This window comes from Oncorhynchus tshawytscha, linkage group LG14 (assembly GCF_018296145.1).
Source record: "Oncorhynchus tshawytscha isolate Ot180627B linkage group LG14, Otsh_v2.0, whole genome shotgun sequence".
In the NCBI taxonomy this organism is placed as follows: Eukaryota; Metazoa; Chordata; class Actinopteri; order Salmoniformes; family Salmonidae; genus Oncorhynchus; species Oncorhynchus tshawytscha.
This window is the reverse complement of record NC_056442.1, coordinates 30,632,254-30,654,233: the sequence shown is the minus strand read 5'-3', so window position 1 is coordinate 30,654,233 and position 21,980 is coordinate 30,632,254. Positions and strand designations below refer to the sequence as shown.

Below are 21,980 nucleotides of genomic sequence, written 5' to 3'. Positions count from 1 at the left end.
ACCTGTTGCAGCCTCTACAACCACTGTGATTATTATTATCTGGATGATTGTGTTGCTGACCTGTTGCAGCCTCTACAACCACTGTGATTATTATTATCTGGATGATTGTGTTGCTGACCTGTTGCAGCCTCTACAACCACTGTGATTATTATTATCTGGATGATTGTGTTGCTGACCTGTTGCAGCCTCTACAACCACTGTGATTATTATTATCTGGATGATTGTGTTGCTGACCTGTTGCAGCCTCTACAACCACTGTGATTATTATTATCTGGATGATTGTGTTGCTGACCTGTTGCAGCCTCTACAACCACTGTGATTATTATCTGGATGATTGTGTTGCTGACCTGTTGCAGCCTCTACAACCACTGTGATTATTATTATTTGACCCTGCTGTTCATCTATGAACATTTGAACATCTTGGCCATGCACTGTTATAATTTTAACCTGGCACAGCCAGAATAGGACTGGCCAGCCCTCAGAGCCTGGTTCCTCTCTAGGTTTCTTCCTAGGTTCCTGCCTTTCCAGGGAGTTTTTCCTAGCCACCGTGCTCCTACATCTGCATTGTTTGCTGTTTGGGGTTTTAGGCTGGGTTTCTGTATAGCACTTTGTGACATCAGCTCATGTAAAAAGGGATTTATATATACATTTGATTGATTGTTAATTTAAAGTTAGTCCCTGTGTATTTGGTTCTAACCTTGTCCCCAGGTTATGATTGCACATAGCACTAATACGCCTGGAATAACAACTATAGTCTGGCCTATGTTAGAGTGAACAAAAATATAATTATTTGGCCGAATCACACAACTGCAAGACAGGGGTACACAAATTAGAGGTAGACAATACAGGAGAAAGTGTTCGGAGGCGATTGATTAAATATTAAGCTGATGGCTAATGATTTGGGACTCGTTTGTGTTCTTTCTATTGGGTTCCTTTCCCTCTATTTTATATACACCGAGTACAAAACATTGGGAACACCTGCTCTATCCATAGACTGACCAGGCGAATGCAGGTGAAAGCTATGATCCCTTATTGATGTCACTTGTTAAATCCACTTCAGTGCAGATGAAGGGGAGACGATAGGTTAAAGAAGGATTAATAAGCTTTGAGACATAGATTGTGTATGTGTGCCATTCAGAGGGTGAATGGGCAAGACAAAAGATGGTAGTAGTTGCTAGGCTCACCGGCTTGAGTGTCAAGAATTGTAACGCTGCTGGGTTTTTCATGCTCAACAGTTTGATGAAACAGTGAAAATTATGATGCCCTTTAAGTGTAAGAGCTGTTTGCAAAGACTGCCTGAAATTTCAGCCTGTCTTGGTGGGATGGGGTTTTGGCCTGTCTGGTGACATCATCAGGCAGTAAATTTGTTAATAGACCAATAAGATAGAGTTCCAAATCTCTCTTCCAAAAACATTTCGTTTTCCCCTCCCCACTCCCAGTCCTAGCAGAAATCTTGCTTGAATAATCGCTATTTGCTAAGTTATTTGTTTCTTTATCATTTTAATTTAAAACACAGTAAGATACTTAATTGTTACCCTGAATTCATTTGATATCGACATAAAAACGGCTGCGTTGGACCTTTAACGAAGGCCATGTTTGACATTTTGATCCACCAGACCATAAGAAAAGTATCTGGTAAATTCATTTGGTAGAACCAATCACAGCCCAGTATATTTGGTTGTAGCGAGGAGGTTAGAAGCAGGTTTGGTACAATTCCATTCTTTATTCTTGTTCTGAAGACATACTATAAACAAGGTAAGACTCAAATGAATGGAAAAAATGTTAAATGAAACAGAAAAATTCCCCAGTCAATCTTTACAACACTGGCTAGAGAACTGTGGCCACAGATGCAATACATATGAAAAATAGTTCATCTTTAGTTATTTTCTTCTTGTTGAACTTGTTTAAATTAACACTGAAAAAGTCTCTTCAGAGAGAAATTCACTGTTTGTCCCACGAAGCAGAGGCCATCACTGGAAGTGTGTGTGCGCTCCGTGACACTGTACGCGTGTGTGTGTGCCGTTTCTGTATATTTCAAATGGAGGCAGAACATCCTCATGTGTGCTTCTCTCTCGCTTTCCTGCTCCCTCTTTCTCCTCTTCTGCGGTTTGGCGAGTGTCCTCCCCTATAGTGCTGCCAGCCGAGCTTTCTGGCACTCCACAAACTCATCCAATAACACTGGCCCTGCAGAGAGAGAGTAGTGTTAGCATGAGGGACTGTGTATGTATGGGTTTTAGTGTGTGTGTGTATGTTTTTTAGTGTGTGTTTTAGTGTGTGTACTCACAGGCTCCATCCTCGTCATAGTTACTGAGGTCTGTGCTGACTGTACGACTAAACTCTAAGACGTTATACCACTGGTCCTTATTCATCACCTTGTACTTGGACTGCTGCAGGGGACGAGAGATAAGCGAGGGGGGGATGGAGGAAGAGAGTGTAGAAAAGCAGGGAGGGAGGAGGACAGAGAGAGAAGAGAAGGAGATTGATATTTGGAGCGAGTCAATGCAGGAACCACACAGCTGTGTTCAACATAGGGTGTGTGTTACCTCCAGAAACTGGTTGAAGACGGGGAACAGTGGCCATGTTCTCCCCAGTAGCAACGCTAGCATGGACTTAGCTGTGTCCATGTCCAGACTCCTCTGGTCCTTATCCTGGGGGAGAGAAGGGGAAGAAGAGCAGAAGGAGAGGCGGAGAGGCAGATGGAGAGTTAAGAGAGATGTTAAAGAGGGAGAGATAATGTAAGTACATCTGCCATCCAGACCCTCTCCTCAGGAAGTCAAACCATTTCCTGACTATGGACCAGTGATAGAGGACTCACTCTGGCAAAGTCGAAGGCGTATCTGTAGATGTTTTTAAAGATGATTGTGTCGTTGAGCTGATTGCGCAGGTAGTCCAGTTTCCCCTGTAACCTCTCTATGCAGTCACACCTATAGAGGGGGGGTCACAAACAAACACGCTTTCCCAGTCACACCTATAGAATCAGAAGCGTCAGAAACAGACATACGATGTGGTAAATCAAGGTTACTCACTGTAGTAAAGTCATTCCCTTAAGCCACTCCTCCTTAGTGAAAAATCCCATATTTGGTGCTTCTAGTTTCCAGGCTAAAACTAACATGATTATCTGAAAAAGAGAGAGGGACAGAGAGAGGGGAGAAAGAGAGGGGGGAAGAGAGAGAGAATATGCATCATAATTATCAACGATGGATGATGAGTGGGTGAAGAGAAGAGGAAGACTAACGTTTTCTGGTTCCACACCGATGTCTTCACAGAACTTCTCCATCCCCTCTGGACCCAACACCTCATCTGGACCTGGCACACACACACACGGGAAGCAGGCACAAAACACACATAGAATGGTATAAATGACTCAATACTTAGTGACCAATAATCAACTTGAGCTTTCCTTGTGACTTAAAGAGTTCTAATCAGAGTGTGTATCAAAAGTTAATACAGCAACCTATGACCATCATGATGACATAGTGCCTTCAGAAAGTATTCACACCCCCTTGACTTTTTCCACATTTTGTTGTGATACAGCCTAGTTTTAAAATTGATGAAACAGATTGCGTCATCGACTTACACACAATATCAAAGTGGAATTACATTTTTTGAAATGTTTACAAATGAATGAAAAATGAAAAACGAAAATCTGAAATATCTTGAGTCATTAAGTATTCAATCCCTTTGTTATGGCAGGAGTAAACATGTGCTTAAGGCAATAATAGTGTTTAACATGATTTTTTAATGACTACCTCATCTCTGTACCTCACGCATACAATTATCTGTAAGGTCTCTCAGTCGAGCAGTGAATTTTAAACAGATTCAACCACAAAGACCAAGGACGTTTTTCAATGCCTCAAAGGACACCTATTGGTAGATGGTTAAAAATGAACAAACACAGACATTTAATATCCCCTTGAGAATGGTGAAGTTATTAATTACACTTTGGATGGTGTATCAATACACCCAGTCACTCAAAGCTACAGGCATCCTTCCCAACTCAGTTGCCGGAGAGGAAGGAAGCCGCTCAGGGATTTCACCATGGTGACTTTACAGAGTTTAATGACTGTGATAGGAGAAATGGATAAACAACATTGTAGTTACTCCACAATACTAACAAATGGCAGAGTAAAAAGAAGGAAGTCTGAACAGAATGAAAAATATTCCAAAACATGCCCCCTGTTTGCAATAAGATACTAAAATAAAATTGAAAAGAATTTGGCAAAGAAATAAACTTTGTGTCTTAAATACAAAGCATGATGTGCATGATGTTTGGGGGCAAATCCAACAACACATCACTGAGTACCACTCTTCATATTTTCAAGCATGGTGGTGGCTGCATCATGTTATGAGTATGCTTGTCATCGGCAAGGATTAGGGAGTTATTTTTTAGGATCAAATAAAACGGAATAGAGCTAAGCACAGGCAAAATCCTACAGGAAAATCTGGTTCAGTCTGCTTTCCAACAAACAGAGACAAATTCACCTTTCAGCAGGACAATAACCTAAAACACAAGACCAAATATACTCCGGACTTGCTTACCAAGATGCCATTGAATGTCGAGTGGCCTAGTTACAGTTTTGACTTAAATTGGCTTAATCTATGGCAAGACTTGAAAATGCTGTCTAGGCATGATCAACAACAAACTTGACAAGAGTTTGAAGAATTTCAAAAATAATAATGTGCAAATACTGTACAATCCAGGTGTGCAAAGCTCTTAGAGACTTACCAGAACGACTTATAGCCAATTTTCCTCTACTGTAAGAATTATCATCAAATCAACGCAATATTATCCCCTTTCAATGCAACATACTGAAACAAACTACAGATTCTATTGCATTGACAGTCATGACTCTACACAGACCGGTGCAGCATAACCAATCAGAGCTTCAGTTTTCCTATATGCAAATAGTACATTGCCATATATGGATCTGTGCCATTCACTTTGAACTGGACTGTGTTTAGAGCATGAGTGGTCACAAGTAGATGTGTTTGTTTTGAGATCAAAGCAAAAGCTGCATGTAGCCAGTTATGTACATTTGCTCATATTCTTTGCCAGTAAGTAAGTTATTAGCTCAGTTATAGCTCATTTCTAGTCAGTAATGGGGGAGTGGTTTCATCCTACAAGAGCACAAAACAGGTGCATTTCCAGCCATCTTTGAAATGCCAGTCAGGTACATAGCTTTTTTCTGTCTTTAAGGGGCAATTTGAGAGTCTTGAATAAGCTAAGTAACCAATAGGCAGAGGGTAGCATCATTTGTCTCAATTTTCTGTAATATTGGTAAGGGAATAACAATGCATTTTATTTTGTAAAGTGATTTCTTGCATCAAACACCACAACATGTTCAGCCACCTTGTCTGAAGGACAAGCGGATAAACAGGTTAGTGTCAATCCCTAAATGTTTTTTTCAAAAGTCTCAGAATGTAGGCCTACATTGAACACCACACATTGGCTGCTACTGTAGGCTGAATACATTTTGGGATACATTTTCTCCATTGTTTGTTATGGTAGGCCACTCTTCTAGACCTACATTATGATCAAATAGCCACAGTAGCCTACTAGGCCACTGTTATAACCTTAAAGCGGGTACAGCCTCAGTGTTCACAGTAAACGCACCGCCCGCCACAAGTTGCACAGAATTTTCACAATATTCAAGTTTGTGCTCAGCAGACCACAAATTTGCTCAGTGCCGAAAAATAATTGTGGGAACATTGCCCAGAGCTGTAATCACTACCAAAGGTGTACATGTACTGACTCAGGGGTGTGAATACTTATGTAAATGAGATTTCTGTGTTTTATTTTCAGTAAATTTGCTAATATTTCTAAAAAGATGTATTCACTTTGTCATTATGTGGTATTGTGTGTAGATGGGTGAGAAATAAGTCAAGGGGTATGAATACTTTCTGAAGGCACTGTACCTGTGTACTCGTAGAACCAGGCCAGACATTTCTTATTGGAGAACTGGTCCTCTGGGCTGATCAACCGGCCTGGAGCCTGGGGTCTGCAGAAACTACAACACACAGGATAGAACACAGTCAGAAACGACAAGGCGGGATAGAACACAGTCAGAAACGACAACACACGGGATAGAACACAGCCAGAAACGACAAGATACGGGATAGAACACAGCCAGAAACGACAAGATACGGGATAGAACACAGTCAGAAACGACAAGATACGGGATAGAACACAGCCAGAAACGACAAGATACGGGATAGAACACAGCCAGAAACGACAAGACACGGGATAGAACACAGCCAGAAACGACAAGATACGGGATAGAACACAGCCAGAAACGACAAGATACGGGATAGAACACAGCCAGAAACGACAAGATACGGGATAGAACACAGCCAGAAACGACAAGATACTGGATAGAACACAGCCAGAAACGACAAGATGCGGGATGGAACACAGCCAGAAACGACAAGATACGGGATGGAACACAGCCAGAAACGACAAGATGCGGGATGGAACACAGCCAGAAACGACAAGATGCGGGATGGGACACAGCCAGAAACGACAAGATACGGGATGGAACACAGCCAGAAACGACAAGATACGGGATAGAACACAGTCAGAAACGACAAGATACGGGATAGAACACAGCCAGAAACGACAAGATACGGGATAGAACACAGCCAGAAACGACAAGATACGGGATAGAACACAGCCAGAAACGACAAGATACGGGATAGAACACAGCCAGAAACGACAAGATACGGGATAGAACACAGTCAGAAACGACAAGATACGGGATAGAACACAGTCAGAAACGACAAGATACGGGATAGAACACAGTCAGAAACGACAAGGCGGGATAGAACACAGTCAGAAACGACAAGATACGGGATAGAACACAGCCAGAAACGACAAGATACGGGATAGAACACAGCCAGAAACGACAAGATACGGGATAGAACACAGTCAGAAACGACAAGATACGGGATAGAACACAGTCAGAAACGACAAGATACGGGATAGAACACAGTCAGAAACGACAAGGCGGGATAGAACACAGTCAGAAACGACAAGGCGGGATAGAACACAGTCAGAAACTACAACATACAGGATAGAACACAGTCAGAAACTACAACGCGGATAGAGAACACAGTCAGAAACGACAACACACAGGATAGAACACAGTCAGAAACTACAACATACAGGATAGAACACAGTCAGAAACTACAACATACAGGATAGAACACAGTCAGAAACTACAACGCGGGATAGAACACAGTCAGAAACCACAACGCGGGATAGAACACAGTCAGAAACGACAAGATACGGGATAGAACAGTCAGAAACGACAAGATACGGGATAGAACACAGCCAGAAACGACAAGATACGGGATAGAACACAGTCAGAAATGACAAGGCGGGATAGAACACAGTCAGAAACGACAACATACAGGATAGAACACAGTCAGAAACTACAACATACAGGATAGAACACAGTCAGAAACTACAACGCGGGATAGAACACAGTCAGAAACCACAACGCGGGATAGAACACAGTCAGAAACGACAAGATACGGGATAGAACAGTCAGAAACGACAAGATACGGGATAGAACACAGCCAGAAACGACAAGATACGGGATAGAACACAGCCAGAAACGACAAGATACGGGATAGAACACAGTCAGAAACGACAACACACGGGATAGAACACAGCCAGAAACGACAAGATACGGGATAGAACACAGCCAGAAACGACAAGATACTGGATAGAACACAGCCAGAAGCGACAAGATACTGGATAGAACACAGCCAGAAGCGACAAGATACTGGATAGAACACAGCCAGAAACGACAAGATACTGGATAGAACACAGCCAGAAACGACAAGATACGGGATAGAACACAGCCAGAAACGACAAGATACTGGATAGAACACAGCCAGAAACGACAAGATGCGGGATAGAACACAGCCAGAAACGACAAGATGCGGGATGGAACACAGCCAGAAACGACAAGATACGGGATGGAACACAGCCAGAAACGACAAGATGCGGGATGGAACACAGCCAGAAACGACAAGATGCGGGATGGAACACAGCCAGAAACGACAAGATACGGGATGGAACACAGCCAGAAACGACAAGATACGGGATAGAACACAGTCAGAAACGACAAGATACGGGATAGAACACAGCCAGAAACGACAAGATACGGGATAGAACACAGTCAGAAACGACAAGATACGGGATAGAACACAGCCAGAAACGACAAGATACGGGATAGAACACAGCCAGAAACGACAAGATACGGGATAGAACACAGTCAGAAACGACAAGATACGGGATAGAACACAGTCAGAAACGACAAGATACGGGATAGAACACAGTCAGAAACGACAAGGCGGGATAGAACACAGTCAGAAACGACAAGATACGGGATAGAACACAGCCAGAAACGACAAGATACGGGATAGAACACAGCCAGAAACGACAAGATACGGGATAGAACACAGTCAGAAACGACAAGATACGGGATAGAACACAGTCAGAAACGACAAGATACGGGATAGAACACAGTCAGAAACGACAAGGCGGGATAGAACACAGTCAGAAACGACAAGGCGGGATAGAACACAGTCAGAAACTACAACATACAGGATAGAACACAGTCAGAAACTACAACGCGGGATAGAGAACACAGTCAGAAACGACAACACACAGGATAGAACACAGTCAGAAACTACAACATACAGGATAGAACACAGTCAGAAACTACAACATACAGGATAGAACACAGTCAGAAACTACAACGCGGGATAGAACACAGTCAGAAACCACAACGCGGGATAGAACACAGTCAGAAACGACAAGATACGGGATAGAACAGTCAGAAACGACAAGATACGGGATAGAACACAGCCAGAAACGACAAGATACGGGATAGAACACAGTCAGAAATGACAAGGCGGGATAGAACACAGTCAGAAACGACAACATACAGGATAGAACACAGTCAGAAACTACAACATACAGGATAGAACACAGTCAGAAACTACAACGCGGGATAGAACACAGTCAGAAACCACAACGCGGGATAGAACACAGTCAGAAACGACAAGATACGGGATAGAACAGTCAGAAACGACAAGATACGGGATAGAACACAGCCAGAAACGACAAGATACGGGATAGAACACAGTCAGAAATGACAAGGCGGGATAGAACACAGTCAGAAACTACAACATACAGGATAGAACACAGTCAGAAACGACAAGGCGGGATAGAGAACACAGTCAGAAACTACAACATACAGGATAGAACACAGTCAGAAACTACAACACACAGGATAGAACACAGTCAGAAACTACAACATACAGGATAGAACACAGTCAGAAACTACAACATACAGGATAGAACACAGTCAGAAACTACAACGCGGGATAGAACACAGTCAGAAACCACAACGCGGGATAGAACACAGTCAGAAACGACAAGATACGGGATAGAACAGTCAGAAACGACAAGATACGGGATAGAACACAGCCAGAAACGACAAGATACGGGATAGAACACAGTCAGAAATGACAAGGCGGGATAGAACACAGTCAGAAACGACAACATACAGGATAGAACACAGTCAGAAACTACAACATACAGGATAGAACACAGTCAGAAACTACAACGCGGGATAGAACACAGTCAGAAACCACAACGCGGGATAGAACACAGTCAGAAACGACAAGATACGGGATAGAACAGTCAGAAACGACAAGATACGGGATAGAACACAGCCAGAAACGACAAGATACGGGATAGAACACAGTCAGAAATGACAAGGCGGGATAGAACACAGTCAGAAACTACAACATACAGGATAGAACACAGTCAGAAACGACAAGGCGGGATAGAGAACACAGTCAGAAACTACAACATACAGGATAGAACACAGTCAGAAACTACAACATACAGGATAGAACACAGTCAGAAACCACAACGCGGGATAGAACACAGTCAGAAACCACAACGCGGGATAGAACACAGTCAGAAACGACAAGATACGGGATAGAACAGTCAGAAACGACAAGATACGGGATAGAACACAGTCAGAAACGACAAGATACGGGATAGAACAGTCAGAAACGACAAGATACGGGATAGAACACAGCCAGAAACGACAAGATACGGGATAGAACACAGTCAGAAATGACAAGGCGGGATAGAACACAGTCAGAAACTACAACATACAGGATAGAACACAGTCAGAAACGACAAGGCGGGATAGAGAACACAGTCAGAAACTACAACATACAGGATAGAACACAGTCAGAAACTACAACATACAGGATAGAACACAGTCAGAAACTACAACGCGGGATAGAGAACACAGTCAGAAACGACAACACACAGGATAGAACACAGTCAGAAACTACAACATACAGGATAGAACACAGTCAGAAACTACAACATACAGGATAGAACACAGTCAGAAACCACAACGCGGGATAGAACACAGTCAGAAACCACAACGCGGGATAGAACACAGTCAGAAACGACAAGATACGGGATAGAACAGTCAGAAACGACAAGATACGGGATAGAACACAGTCAGAAACGACAAGATACGGGATAGAACACAGTCAGAAACGACAAGATACGGGATAGAACACAGCCAGAAACGACAAGATACGGGATAGAACACAGTCAGAAATGACCAGGCGGGATAGAACACAGCCAGAAACGACAAGATACGGGATAGAACACAGTCAGAAACGACAAGGCGGGATAGAACACAGTCAGAAACCACAACGCGGGATAGAACACAGTCAGAAACGACAAGGCGGGATAGAACACAGTCAGAAACGACAAGGCGGGATAGAACACAGTCAGAAACGACAAGGCGGGATAGAACACAGTCAGAAACGACAAGGCGGGATAGAACACAGTCAGAAACGACAAGGCGGGATAGAACACAGTCAGAAACGACAAGGCGGGATAGAACACAGTCAGAAACGACAAGGCGGGATAGAACACAGTCAGAAACGACAAGGCGGGATAGAACACAGTCAGAAACGACAAGGCGGGATAGAACACAGTCAGAAACGACAAGGCGGGATAGAACACAGTCAGAAACGACAAGGCGGGATAGAACACAGTCAGAAACGACAAGGCGGGATAGAACACAGTCAGAAACGACAAGGCGGGATAGAACACAGTCAGAAACGACAAGGCGGGATAGAACACAGTCAGAAACGACAAGGCGGGATAGAACACAGTCAGAAACGACAAGGCGGGATAGAACACAGTCAGAAACGACAAGGCGGGATAGAACACAGTCAGAAACGACAAGGCGGGATAGAACACAGTCAGAAACGACAAGGCGGGATAGAACACAGTCAGAAACGACAAGGCGGGATAGAACACAGTCAGAAACGACAAGGCGGGATAGAACACAGTCAGAAACGACAAGGCGGGATAGAACACAGTCAGAAACGACAAGGCGGGATAGAACACAGTCAGAAACGACAAGGCGGGATAGAACACAGTCAGAAACGACAAGGCGGGATAGAACACAGTCAGAAACGACAAGGCGGGATAGAACACAGTCAGAAACGACAAGGCGGGATAGAACACAGTCAGAAACGACAAGGCGGGATAGAACACAGTCAGAAACGACAAGGCGGGATAGAGAACACAGTCAGAAACTACAACATACAGGATAGAACACAGTCAGAAACTACAACGCGGGATAGAGAACACAGTCAGAAACGACAAGGCGGGATAGAACACAGTCAGAAACTACAACATACAGGATAGAACACAGTCAGAAACTACAACATACAGGATAGAACACAGTCAGAAACTACAACGCGGATAGAGAACACAGTCAGAAACTACAACATACAGGATAGAACACAGTCAGAAACTACAACATACAGGATAGAACACAGTCAGAAACGACAAGATACGGGATAGAACACAGTCAGAAACGACAAGATACGGGATAGAACACAGTCAGAAACGACAAGATACGGGATAGAACAGTCAGAAACGACAAGATACGGGATAGAACACAGTCAGAAACGACAAGGCGGGATAGAACACAGTCAGAAACGACAAGGCGGGATAGAACACAGTCAGAAACGACAAGGCGGGATAGAACACAGTCAGAAACGACAAGGCGGGATAGAACACAGTCAGAAACGACAAGGCGGGATAGAACACAGTCAGAAACGACAAGGCGGGATAGAACACAGTCAGAAACGACAAGGCGGGATAGAACACAGTCAGAAACGACAAGGCGGGATAGAACACAGTCAGAAACGACAAGGCGGGATAGAACACAGTCAGAAACGACAAGGCGGGATAGAACACAGTCAGAAACGACAAGGCGGGATAGAACACAGTCAGAAACGACAAGGCGGGATAGAACACAGTCAGAAACGACAAGGCGGGATAGAACACAGTCAGAAACGACAAGGCGGGATAGAACACAGTCAGAAACGACAAGGCGGGATAGAACACAGTCAGAAACGACAAGGCGGGATAGAACACAGTCAGAAACGACAAGGCGGGATAGAACACAGTCAGAAACGACAAGGCGGGATAGAACACAGTCAGAAACGACAAGGCGGGATAGAACACAGTCAGAAACGACAAGGCGGGATAGAACACAGTCAGAAACGACAAGGCGGGATAGAACACAGTCAGAAACGACAAGGCGGGATAGAACACAGTCAGAAACGACAAGGCGGGATAGAACACAGTCAGAAACGACAAGGCGGGATAGAACACAGTCAGAAACGACAAGGCGGGATAGAACACAGTCAGAAACGACAAGGCGGGATAGAACACAGTCAGAAACGACAAGGCGGGATAGAACACAGTCAGAAACGACAAGGCGGGATAGAACACAGTCAGAAACGACAAGGCGGGATAGAACACAGTCAGAAACGACAAGGCGGGATAGAACACAGTCAGAAACGACAAGGCGGGATAGAACACAGTCAGAAACGACAAGGCGGGATAGAACACAGTCAGAAACGACAAGGCGGGATAGAACACAGTCAGAAACGACAAGGCGGGATAGAACACAGTCAGAAACGACAAGGCGGGATAGAACACAGTCAGAAACGACAAGGCGGGATAGAACACAGTCAGAAACGACAAGGCGGGATAGAACACAGTCAGAAACGACAAGGCGGGATAGAACACAGTCAGAAACGACAAGGCGGGATAGAACACAGTCAGAAACGACAAGGCGGGATAGAACACAGTCAGAAACGACAAGGCGGGATAGAACACAGTCAGAAACGACAAGATACGGGATAGAACACAGTCAGAAACGACAAGGCGGGATAGAACACAGTCAGAAACGACAAGGCGGGATAGAACACAGTCAGAAACAAGACAACACACAGGATAGAACACAGTCAGAAACGACAAGGCGGGATAGAACACAGTCAGAAACGACAAGGCGGGATAGAACACGACAACATACAGGATAGAACACAGTCAGAAACTACAACATACAGGATAGAACACAGTCAGAAACTACAACGCGGGATAGAGAACACAGTCAGAAACGACAACACACAGGATAGAACACAGTCAGAAACTACAACATACAGGATAGAACACAGTCAGAAACTACAACATACAGGATAGAACACAGTCAGAAACTACAACGCGGGATAGAACACAGTCAGAAACCACAACGCGGGATAGAACACAGTCAGAAACGACAAGATACGGATAGAACAGTCAGAAACGACAAGATACGGGATAGAACACAGCCAGAAACTACAAGATACGGGATAGAACACAGTCAGAAATGACAAGGCGGGATAGAACACAGTCAGAAACGACAACATACAGGATAGAACACAGTCAGAAACTACAACATACAGGATAGAACACAGTCAGAAACTACAACATACAGGATAGAACACAGTCAGAAACTACAACGCGGGATAGAACACAGTCAGAAACCACAACGGGGATAGAACACAGTCAGAAACGACAAGATACGGGATAGAACACAGCCAGAAACGACAAGATACGGGATAGAACACAGTCAGAAATGACAAGGCGGGATAGAACACAGTCAGAAACTACAACATACAGGATAGAACACAGTCAGAAACGACAAGGCGGGATAGAGAACACAGTCAGAAACTACAACATACAGGATAGAACACAGTCAGAAACTACAACATACAGGATAGAACACAGTCAGAAACTACAACGCGGGATAGAGAACACAGTCAGAAACGACAACACACAGGATAGAACACAGTCAGAAACTACAACATACAGGATAGAACACAGTCAGAAACTACAACATACAGGATAGAACACAGTCAGAAACCACAACGCGGGATAGAACACAGTCAGAAACCACAACGCGGGATAGAACACAGTCAGAAACGACAAGATACGGGATAGAACAGTCAGAAACGACAAGATACGGGATAGAACACAGTCAGAAACGACAAGATACGGGATAGAACACAGCCAGAAACGACAAGATACGGGATAGAACACAGTCAGAAATGACAAGGCGGGATAGAACACAGCCAGAAACGACAAGATACGGGATAGAACACAGTCAGAAACGACAAGGCGGGATAGAACACAGTCAGAAACGACAAGGCGGGATAGAACACAGTCAGAAACGACAAGGCGGGATAGAACACAGTCAGAAACGACAAGGCGGGATAGAACACAGTCAGAAACGACAAGGCGGGATAGAACACAGTCAGAAACGACAAGGCGGGATAGAACACAGTCAGAAACGACAAGGCGGGATAGAACACAGTCAGAAACGACAAGGCGGGATAGAACACAGTCAGAAACGACAAGGCGGGATAGAACACAGTCAGAAACGACAAGGCGGGATAGAACACAGTCAGAAACGACAAGGCGGGATAGAACACAGTCAGAAACGACAAGGCGGGATAGAACACAGTCAGAAACGACAAGGCGGGATAGAACACAGTCAGAAACGACAAGGCGGGATAGAACACAGTCAGAAACGACAAGGCGGGATAGGATAGAACACAGTCAGAAACGACAAGGCGGGATAGAACACAGTCAGAAACGACAAGGCGGGATAGAACACAGTCAGAAACGACAAGGCGGGATAGAACACAGTCAGAAACGACAAGGCGGGATAGAACACAGTCAGAAACGACAAGGCGGAATAGAACACAGTCAGAAACGACAAGGCGGGATAGAACACAGTCAGAAACGACAAGGCGGGATAGAACAGTCAGAAACGACAAGGCGGGATAGAACACAGTCAGAAACGACAAGGCGGGATAGAACACAGTCAGAAACGACAAGGCGGGATAGAACACAGTCAGAAACGACAAGGCGGGATAGAACACAGTCAGAAACGACAAGGCGGGATAGAACACAGTCAGAAACGACAAGGCGGGATAGAACACAGTCAGAAACGACAAGGCGGGATAGAACACAGTCAGAAACGACAAGGCGGGATAGAACAGTCAGAAACTACAACGCGGGATAGAACACAGTCAGAAACTACAACGCGGGATAGAGAACACAGTCAGAAACGACAACGCGGGATAGAGAACACAGTCAGAAACGACAACACACAGGATAGAACACAGTCAGAAACTACAACATACAGGATAGAACACAGTCAGAAACTACAACATACAGGATAGAACACAGTCAGAAACGACAAGGCAGGATAGAAACACAGTCAGAAACTACAACATACAGGATAGAACACAGTCAGAAACTACAACATACAGGATAGAACACAGTCAGAAACTACAACGCGGGATAGAGAACACAGTCAGAAACGACAACACACAGGATAGAACACAGTCAGAAACTACAACATACAGGATAGAACACAGTCAGAAACTACAACATACAGGATAGAACACAGTCAGAAACTACAACATACAGGATAGAACACAGTCAGAAACTACAACGCGGGATAGAACACAGTCAGAAACCACAACGCGGGATAGAACACAGTCAGAAACGACAAGATACGGGATAGAACAGTCAGAAACGACAAGATACGGGATAGAACACAGTCAGAAACGACAAGATACGGGATAGAACACAGCCAGAAACGACAAGATACGGGATAGAACACAGTCAGAAATGACAAGGCGGGATAGAACACAGCCAGAAACGACAAGATACGGGATAGAACACAGTCAGAAACGACAAGGCGGGATAGAACACAGTCAGAAACCACAACGCGGGATAGAACACAGTCAGAAACGACAAGGCGGGATAGAACACAGTCAGAAACGACAAGGCGGGATAGAACACAGTCAGAAACTACAACATACAGGATAGAACACAGTCAGAAACTACAACATACAGGATAGAACACAGTCAGAAACTACAACGCGGGATAGAGAACACAGTCAGAAACTACAACGCGGGATAGAGAACACAGTCAGAAACGACAACACACAGGATAGAACACAGTCAGAAACTACAACATACAGGATAGAACACAGTCAGAAACTACAACATACAGGATAGAACACAGTCAGAAACTACAACGCGGATAGAGAACAGTCAGAAACGACAACACACAGGATAGAACACAGTCAGAAACTACAACATACAGGATAGAACACAGTCAGAAACTACAACGCGGGATAGAACACAGTCAGAAACCACAACGCGGATAGAACACAGTCAGAAACGACAACACACAGGATAGAACACAGTCAGAAACTACAACATACAGGATAGAACACAGTCAGAAACTACAACATACAGGATAGAACACAGTCAGAAACTACAACGCGGGATAGAGAACACAGTCAGAAACGACAAGGCGGGATAGAACACAGTCAGAAACGACAAGGCGGGATAGAACACAGTCAGAAACGACAAGGCGGGATAGAACACAGTCAGAAACGACAAGGCGGGATAGAACACAGTCAGAAACGACAAGGCGGGATAGAACACAGTCAGAAACGACAAGGCGGGATAGAACACAGTCAGAAACGACAAGGCGGGATAGAACACAGTCAGAAACGACAAGGGGATAGAACAGTCAGAAACTACAACGCGGGATAGAACACAGTCAGAAACTACAACGCGGGATAGAGAACACAGTCAGAAACGACAACGCGGGATAGAGAACACAGTCAGAAACGACAACACACAGGATAGAACACAGTCAGAAACTACAACATACAGGATAGAACACAGTCAGAAACTACAACATACAGGATAGAACAGTCAGAAACTACAACGCGGGATAGAGAACACAGTCAGAAACGACAACACACAGGATAGAACACAGTCAGAAACTACAACATACAGGATAGAACACAGTCAGAAACTACAACATACAGGATAGAACACAGTCAGAAACTACAACGCGGGATAGAGAACACAGTCAGAAACTACAACGCGGGATAGAGAACACAGTCAGAAACGACAACACACAGGATAGAACACAGTCAGAAACTACAACATACAGGATAGAACACAGTCAGAAACTACAACATACAGGATAGAACACAGTCAGAAACTACAACGCGGGATAGAGAACAGTCAGAAACGACAACACACAGGATAGAACACAGTCAGAAACTACAACATACAGGATAGAACACAGTCAGAAACTACAACGCGGGATAGAACACAGTCAGAAACCACAACGCGGGATAGAACACAGTCAGAAACTACAACATACAGGATAGAACACAGTCAGAAACTACAACATACAGGATAGAACACAGTCAGAAACGACAAGATACGGGATAGAACACAGCCAGAAACGACAAGATACGGGATAGAACACAGTCAGAAACGACAAGGCGGGATAGAACACAGCCAGAAACGACAAGATACGGGATAGAACACAGTCAGAAACGACAAGGCGGGATAGAACACAGTCAGAAACCACAACGCGGGATAGAACACAGTCAGAAACGACAAGGCGGGATAGAACACAGTCAGAAACGACAAGGCGGGATAGAACAGTCAGAAACTACAACACGGGATAGAACAGTCAGAAACTACAACGCAGGATAGAGAACACAGTCAGAAACGACAAGGCGGGATAGAACAGTCAGAAACTACAACACGGGATAGAACACAGTCAGAAACTACAACGCAGGATAGAGAACACAGTCAGAAACTACAACGCGGGATAGAACAGTCAGAAACTACAACACGGGATAGAACAGTCAGAAACTACAATGCGGGATAGAACAGTCAGAAACTACAACACGGGATAGAACAGTCAGAAACTACAACACGGGATAGAACAGTCAGAAACGACAAGGCGGGATAGAACAGTCAGAAACTACAACACGGGATAGAACACAGTCAGAAACTACAACGCAGGATAGAGAACACAGTCAGAAACTACAACGCGGGATAGAACATGGTCACTCAACAGACTCAGACAAATGCATTAGAGGAGTTCTCAGGATATTCAGTGTCACACACACTCCTCCCCCTCTACTTTCCTTTGGACTGACTGAGGTCTGTGTTGCATAAGGGGACAAATATGTGCTGAGTGTCGAGTTCTTTTAGTCAAGCAGCCAGGCTCACTGCACAGAGCAAAGCCAGCAAGCAGCAGCTGCAACACACACGGTGGAATGGGTGAAGAGGAGGGTTGGGTGAGGCAGAGTTCCACTACAGCTCTAAATACAGCAGTATCTGTGGTGGTGGTGGTGGGGGGGGGAGTGGTGAGGTGAGGAGCAGAAGAGGTGGGTGAGGAGAAGGAGGGTAGAATTGGTGGGTGAGGGGTGGTGAGGAGAAGGAGGACAGGGGTGGTGGGTGAGGAGCAGGGGTGACGGTTAGTGGGTAGTGTTCCTCACCAGGTGATTTTACACTTCCTGAGTCCCGGGTCATCTGACCCTGAAGACTTCCTCTTCTTCTTCACAGGCATCGCGGAGTCACCACACGGGTTAACTAGCTGGGCTGGGTCCACACACACACTGAATGTCATCTCACCCAGCCGAAAGCCATACCATAAACAGTATACTATTTACAGATAGTATATAGGAGAAGTACCTATGTATTTCTGGTCTCCTTGTCCATTCAAATCTATAAGATTCTATAATAAAAACACAGTTTATAGTGAGACTTGATGTGATGAACTACATAGTACCATAACATTATAAAGCATACATAAAGACAAGACGGTATGGTCACATCACATAGCTAATCAACTCTTAGAATGCCCCCACTCTGGCAGTGGCTCAACTAGCTATAGTACTGGGCCATCCCAAAAGTTCACTCATGAGTCTGTTAACTTACAAATCTGTCCAGCGTATGTGATATTGTCTGTAGATCTGCCTCCCCAGCCAGTCCGAACACTGTGTACTATCCTACAGCAACAGAGAGAGAGAGTGAGGGGAGATGACATATTAGCTAATATACTGGCAAGCTATCTTTGTCTTGTGTAAGTGGTTTTCGCGGTTGTGTGCCAGACAAGGCGTAAACCACAGATCAGATAACTCCCATGTTTAATGTTAGCCAATTGGCTGTATATTGAAGCAGCTAGCTAGCCTAAACAAACAGATCTCATCCAATGTGGACCTTAGCCCATTCAATAGACAGTAGCTGCAGTGGTGTAGTGCTGCCTGGAGAAGTGGTTATACTCTCATTTTCTGTGTTTCTGTACAATGTAGGCCTACAGTACAGTACATGTGATGTCAGTTTGAAAACCAAATGGATAAAAATCCAAATATAATTCTGCCAGGTAGGATTACTTTGCAGTCAACATTAAATTGGGAAGGCCTTAGGAAATGTTAATTCAAACAGCGCATGATGACTGAATTTGCAAAGATTCAACCAAGACTAGACAAAACTTTTTCAATACCTGGTTTGCATACCCATTGTTTCCTTAGTTAGCATTTACTGTTAGTAACGTCTTTCCTACATACCCTACCGGCTACCGTTGTCGTTATTTTGTGAGCTGTTCCATGTAACCAATTGAGAGGCACGCTCTTGCTGAAACTAGGCTGTGTGTGGCGTGCATGTGAATACACTGAGTGTACAAAACATTAAGAACTCTTTCCATGACCGACCAAGTGAATCCAGGTGAAGGATATGAATTCTTACTGATGTCACTTGTTAAATCCACTTCAATCCGTGTAGATGAAGGGGAAAAGAGAGGTTAAACAATGATTTTTAAGCCTTGAGACAATTCAGACATGGTTTGTGTATGTGCGCCATTCAGAGGATGAATTGGCAAGACAAAATATTTAAGTGCCTTTGAATGGGGTATTATAGTAGGTTCCAGGCTCACAGGTTTGTTGTCAAGAACTGCATCCACTGCTGGTTTTTTTCCCTCACACTCAACGCTTTCAACAGTTTGTTTCGTCAACATGGGCCAGCATCCATGTGGAATGCTTTCGACACCTTGTAGGGTCCATGCCCCGACGAATTGAGGTTGTTCTGACAGGGGGTTGACACATCAATGATCGCTACTCTACTAGCTAGCTAACCAGTTAACGTACATAGAACTACAACAAATAACGATATTCATCGACACACATGCAGGAGTTTCTCGCAATTGTTTTCGTAGATGCTAGCTAACGTTAAACACTGGTCCGAATAACTGCGTCACCGTAATGCAGAACGGAGAGAAACATTCATAAACCCACTGTACCTGGTAACTAGCTAGATAATATTTAGACAAGCTAACTATAGTACAATGCCAAAGTACGGAAGAACGGTTGTTATCAAAACCAATTAAAAAATATACAAGATCTCGTATGACAGGTCTAGTATGAGTACTAACGTTAACTAGCAATGTTAACTGCGATTGAGAAGCCAAAGCAAAGGCTAACCATATGCATTGATGTTCCAAATCAAATTATATTCATCCCATGACCCGAATACAACTGGTGTAGACTTTACAGCGAAATGCTTGTTTACAAACCATCCCAACGATGCAGGTTTTAAAATGTCACATTAACTTACCAGATGAACGTTATTTGGCAATCAATTAACGTTAACTAGCTAACGTTAAGTGAAACAAGCAATATAATCTTGATCTGGCTAAATTTATACATGTAATTAATCATCAACCACAAAAGTGACTAACGTTATGTGTATAAAGAGCACAACAATACACACGACTGGGGCTTTGCTTCTTTGTAGTTATCAACAATATTAAGACATAGCTAGCCAGAGTTAGCTAAAAATGTAAGCTAATTAGCTTGCTAACTAGCCAACTAACGCGGGTAGCTAACATCCAGCTAAACAGTTCGCAGGTTATTTCTGTCATGATGTTCAAAAGCCAACAGAATCGAATACGTCGGACCATCTAGCTAGAATACATGGGGTATAGAGATCGGTTGAATTCGACCAAAACAATGGAAACGATTAGCTGGAATGTTAACTAGCAACGTTAGCGAAGTTAGTTTCTCAACAGAACTTGAAGTCAGAAAACTAGCCGTTGTTGGCTAGCTACATATTTGCCACAGGTTTACGTCAGTTCATCCACCTGTTACAACATCGTTTTGGATATTATAATTATGTGAATATTTTATGCAAACCTTGAATTCCAAGAGTTGTATTTCTTTTTATGCGAGTAGATCATGTACTTTCACGGTTGATCACTTCCCAAGTGGTAAAAGCAAACTGCTTTCTTCCGGGGAAACAGAGCGCTATGGAACGTACCACCTGATTTCAAGGGGTGCGCGATTGAGTCGTACTAGCTATGAACATACATCACATTACAAGTTGAATTATTCGAATATACATTTGACCGTGTTTGATTTAAAATATCGAAAGAAATATGGCTACGGATTATTACTCAGGCTCCCGAGTCGCGCGGTGGTGTAAGACACTGCATCTCAGTGCAAGAGGCGTCACTGCAGTACCTGGTTCGAATCCAGGCAGCATCACACCCGGCCGTGATTGGGAGTCCCATAGGGTGGCGCACAATTGGCCCAGCGTCGTCCAGGTTTGGCGTCATTGTAAATAAGAATTTGTTCTTAACTGACTTGCCTAGTTAACAAATATATATTATGAATAAATA

The 21,980-nt window shown here is 44.0% G+C and overlaps 1 protein-coding gene across 2 annotated transcripts; it reads right to left on the bottom strand.

Moving 5' to 3' along the window:
* Positions 1-1,703: 1,703 nt before the first annotated feature.
* LOC112266996 (DCN1, defective in cullin neddylation 1, domain containing 5 (S. cerevisiae)) lies at positions 1,704-21,646 on the bottom strand. 2 transcript variants are annotated; one of them, XM_042297341.1, is made up of 11 exons: positions 21,496-21,566; positions 19,247-19,317; positions 19,001-19,043; positions 18,805-18,907; positions 5,917-6,008; positions 3,236-3,306; positions 3,027-3,118; positions 2,816-2,924; positions 2,544-2,648; positions 2,285-2,387; positions 1,704-2,184 (listed from the first exon to the last, which is right to left on the bottom strand). In XM_042297341.1, the coding sequence occupies exons 4-11, from the start codon at positions 18,873-18,875 to the stop codon at positions 2,126-2,128; spliced, it is 702 nt and encodes a 233-aa protein (XP_042153275.1). In that variant the 5' UTR covers positions 18,876-18,907; positions 19,001-19,043; positions 19,247-19,317; positions 21,496-21,566; the 3' UTR covers positions 1,704-2,125. The 2 variants fall into 2 exon arrangements, with proteins under 2 accessions (XP_042153275.1, XP_042153274.1); XM_042297340.1 differs by lacking the exon at positions 19,001-19,043 and having other exon boundaries at positions 21,496-21,646.
* Between the last annotated feature and the right edge of the window lie 334 nt (positions 21,647-21,980).

Excerpts from the sequence above, each read along its gene's own strand:
- LOC112266996 (XM_042297340.1), bottom strand. The coding sequence starts at position 21,539 with ATGATCTACTCGCATAAAAAGAAATACAACTCTTGGAATTCAAG. Across the intron at positions 18,908-19,246 it reads CACATACGCTGGACAGATTT|CCCAGCTAGTTAACCCGTGT; the intron begins GTAAGTTAACAG and ends GTGTGGACCCAG. Across the intron at positions 6,009-18,804 it reads AGGAAGTGTAAAATCACCTG|TTTCTGCAGACCCCAGGCTC; the intron begins GTGAGGAACACT and ends TGTGTGTTGTAG.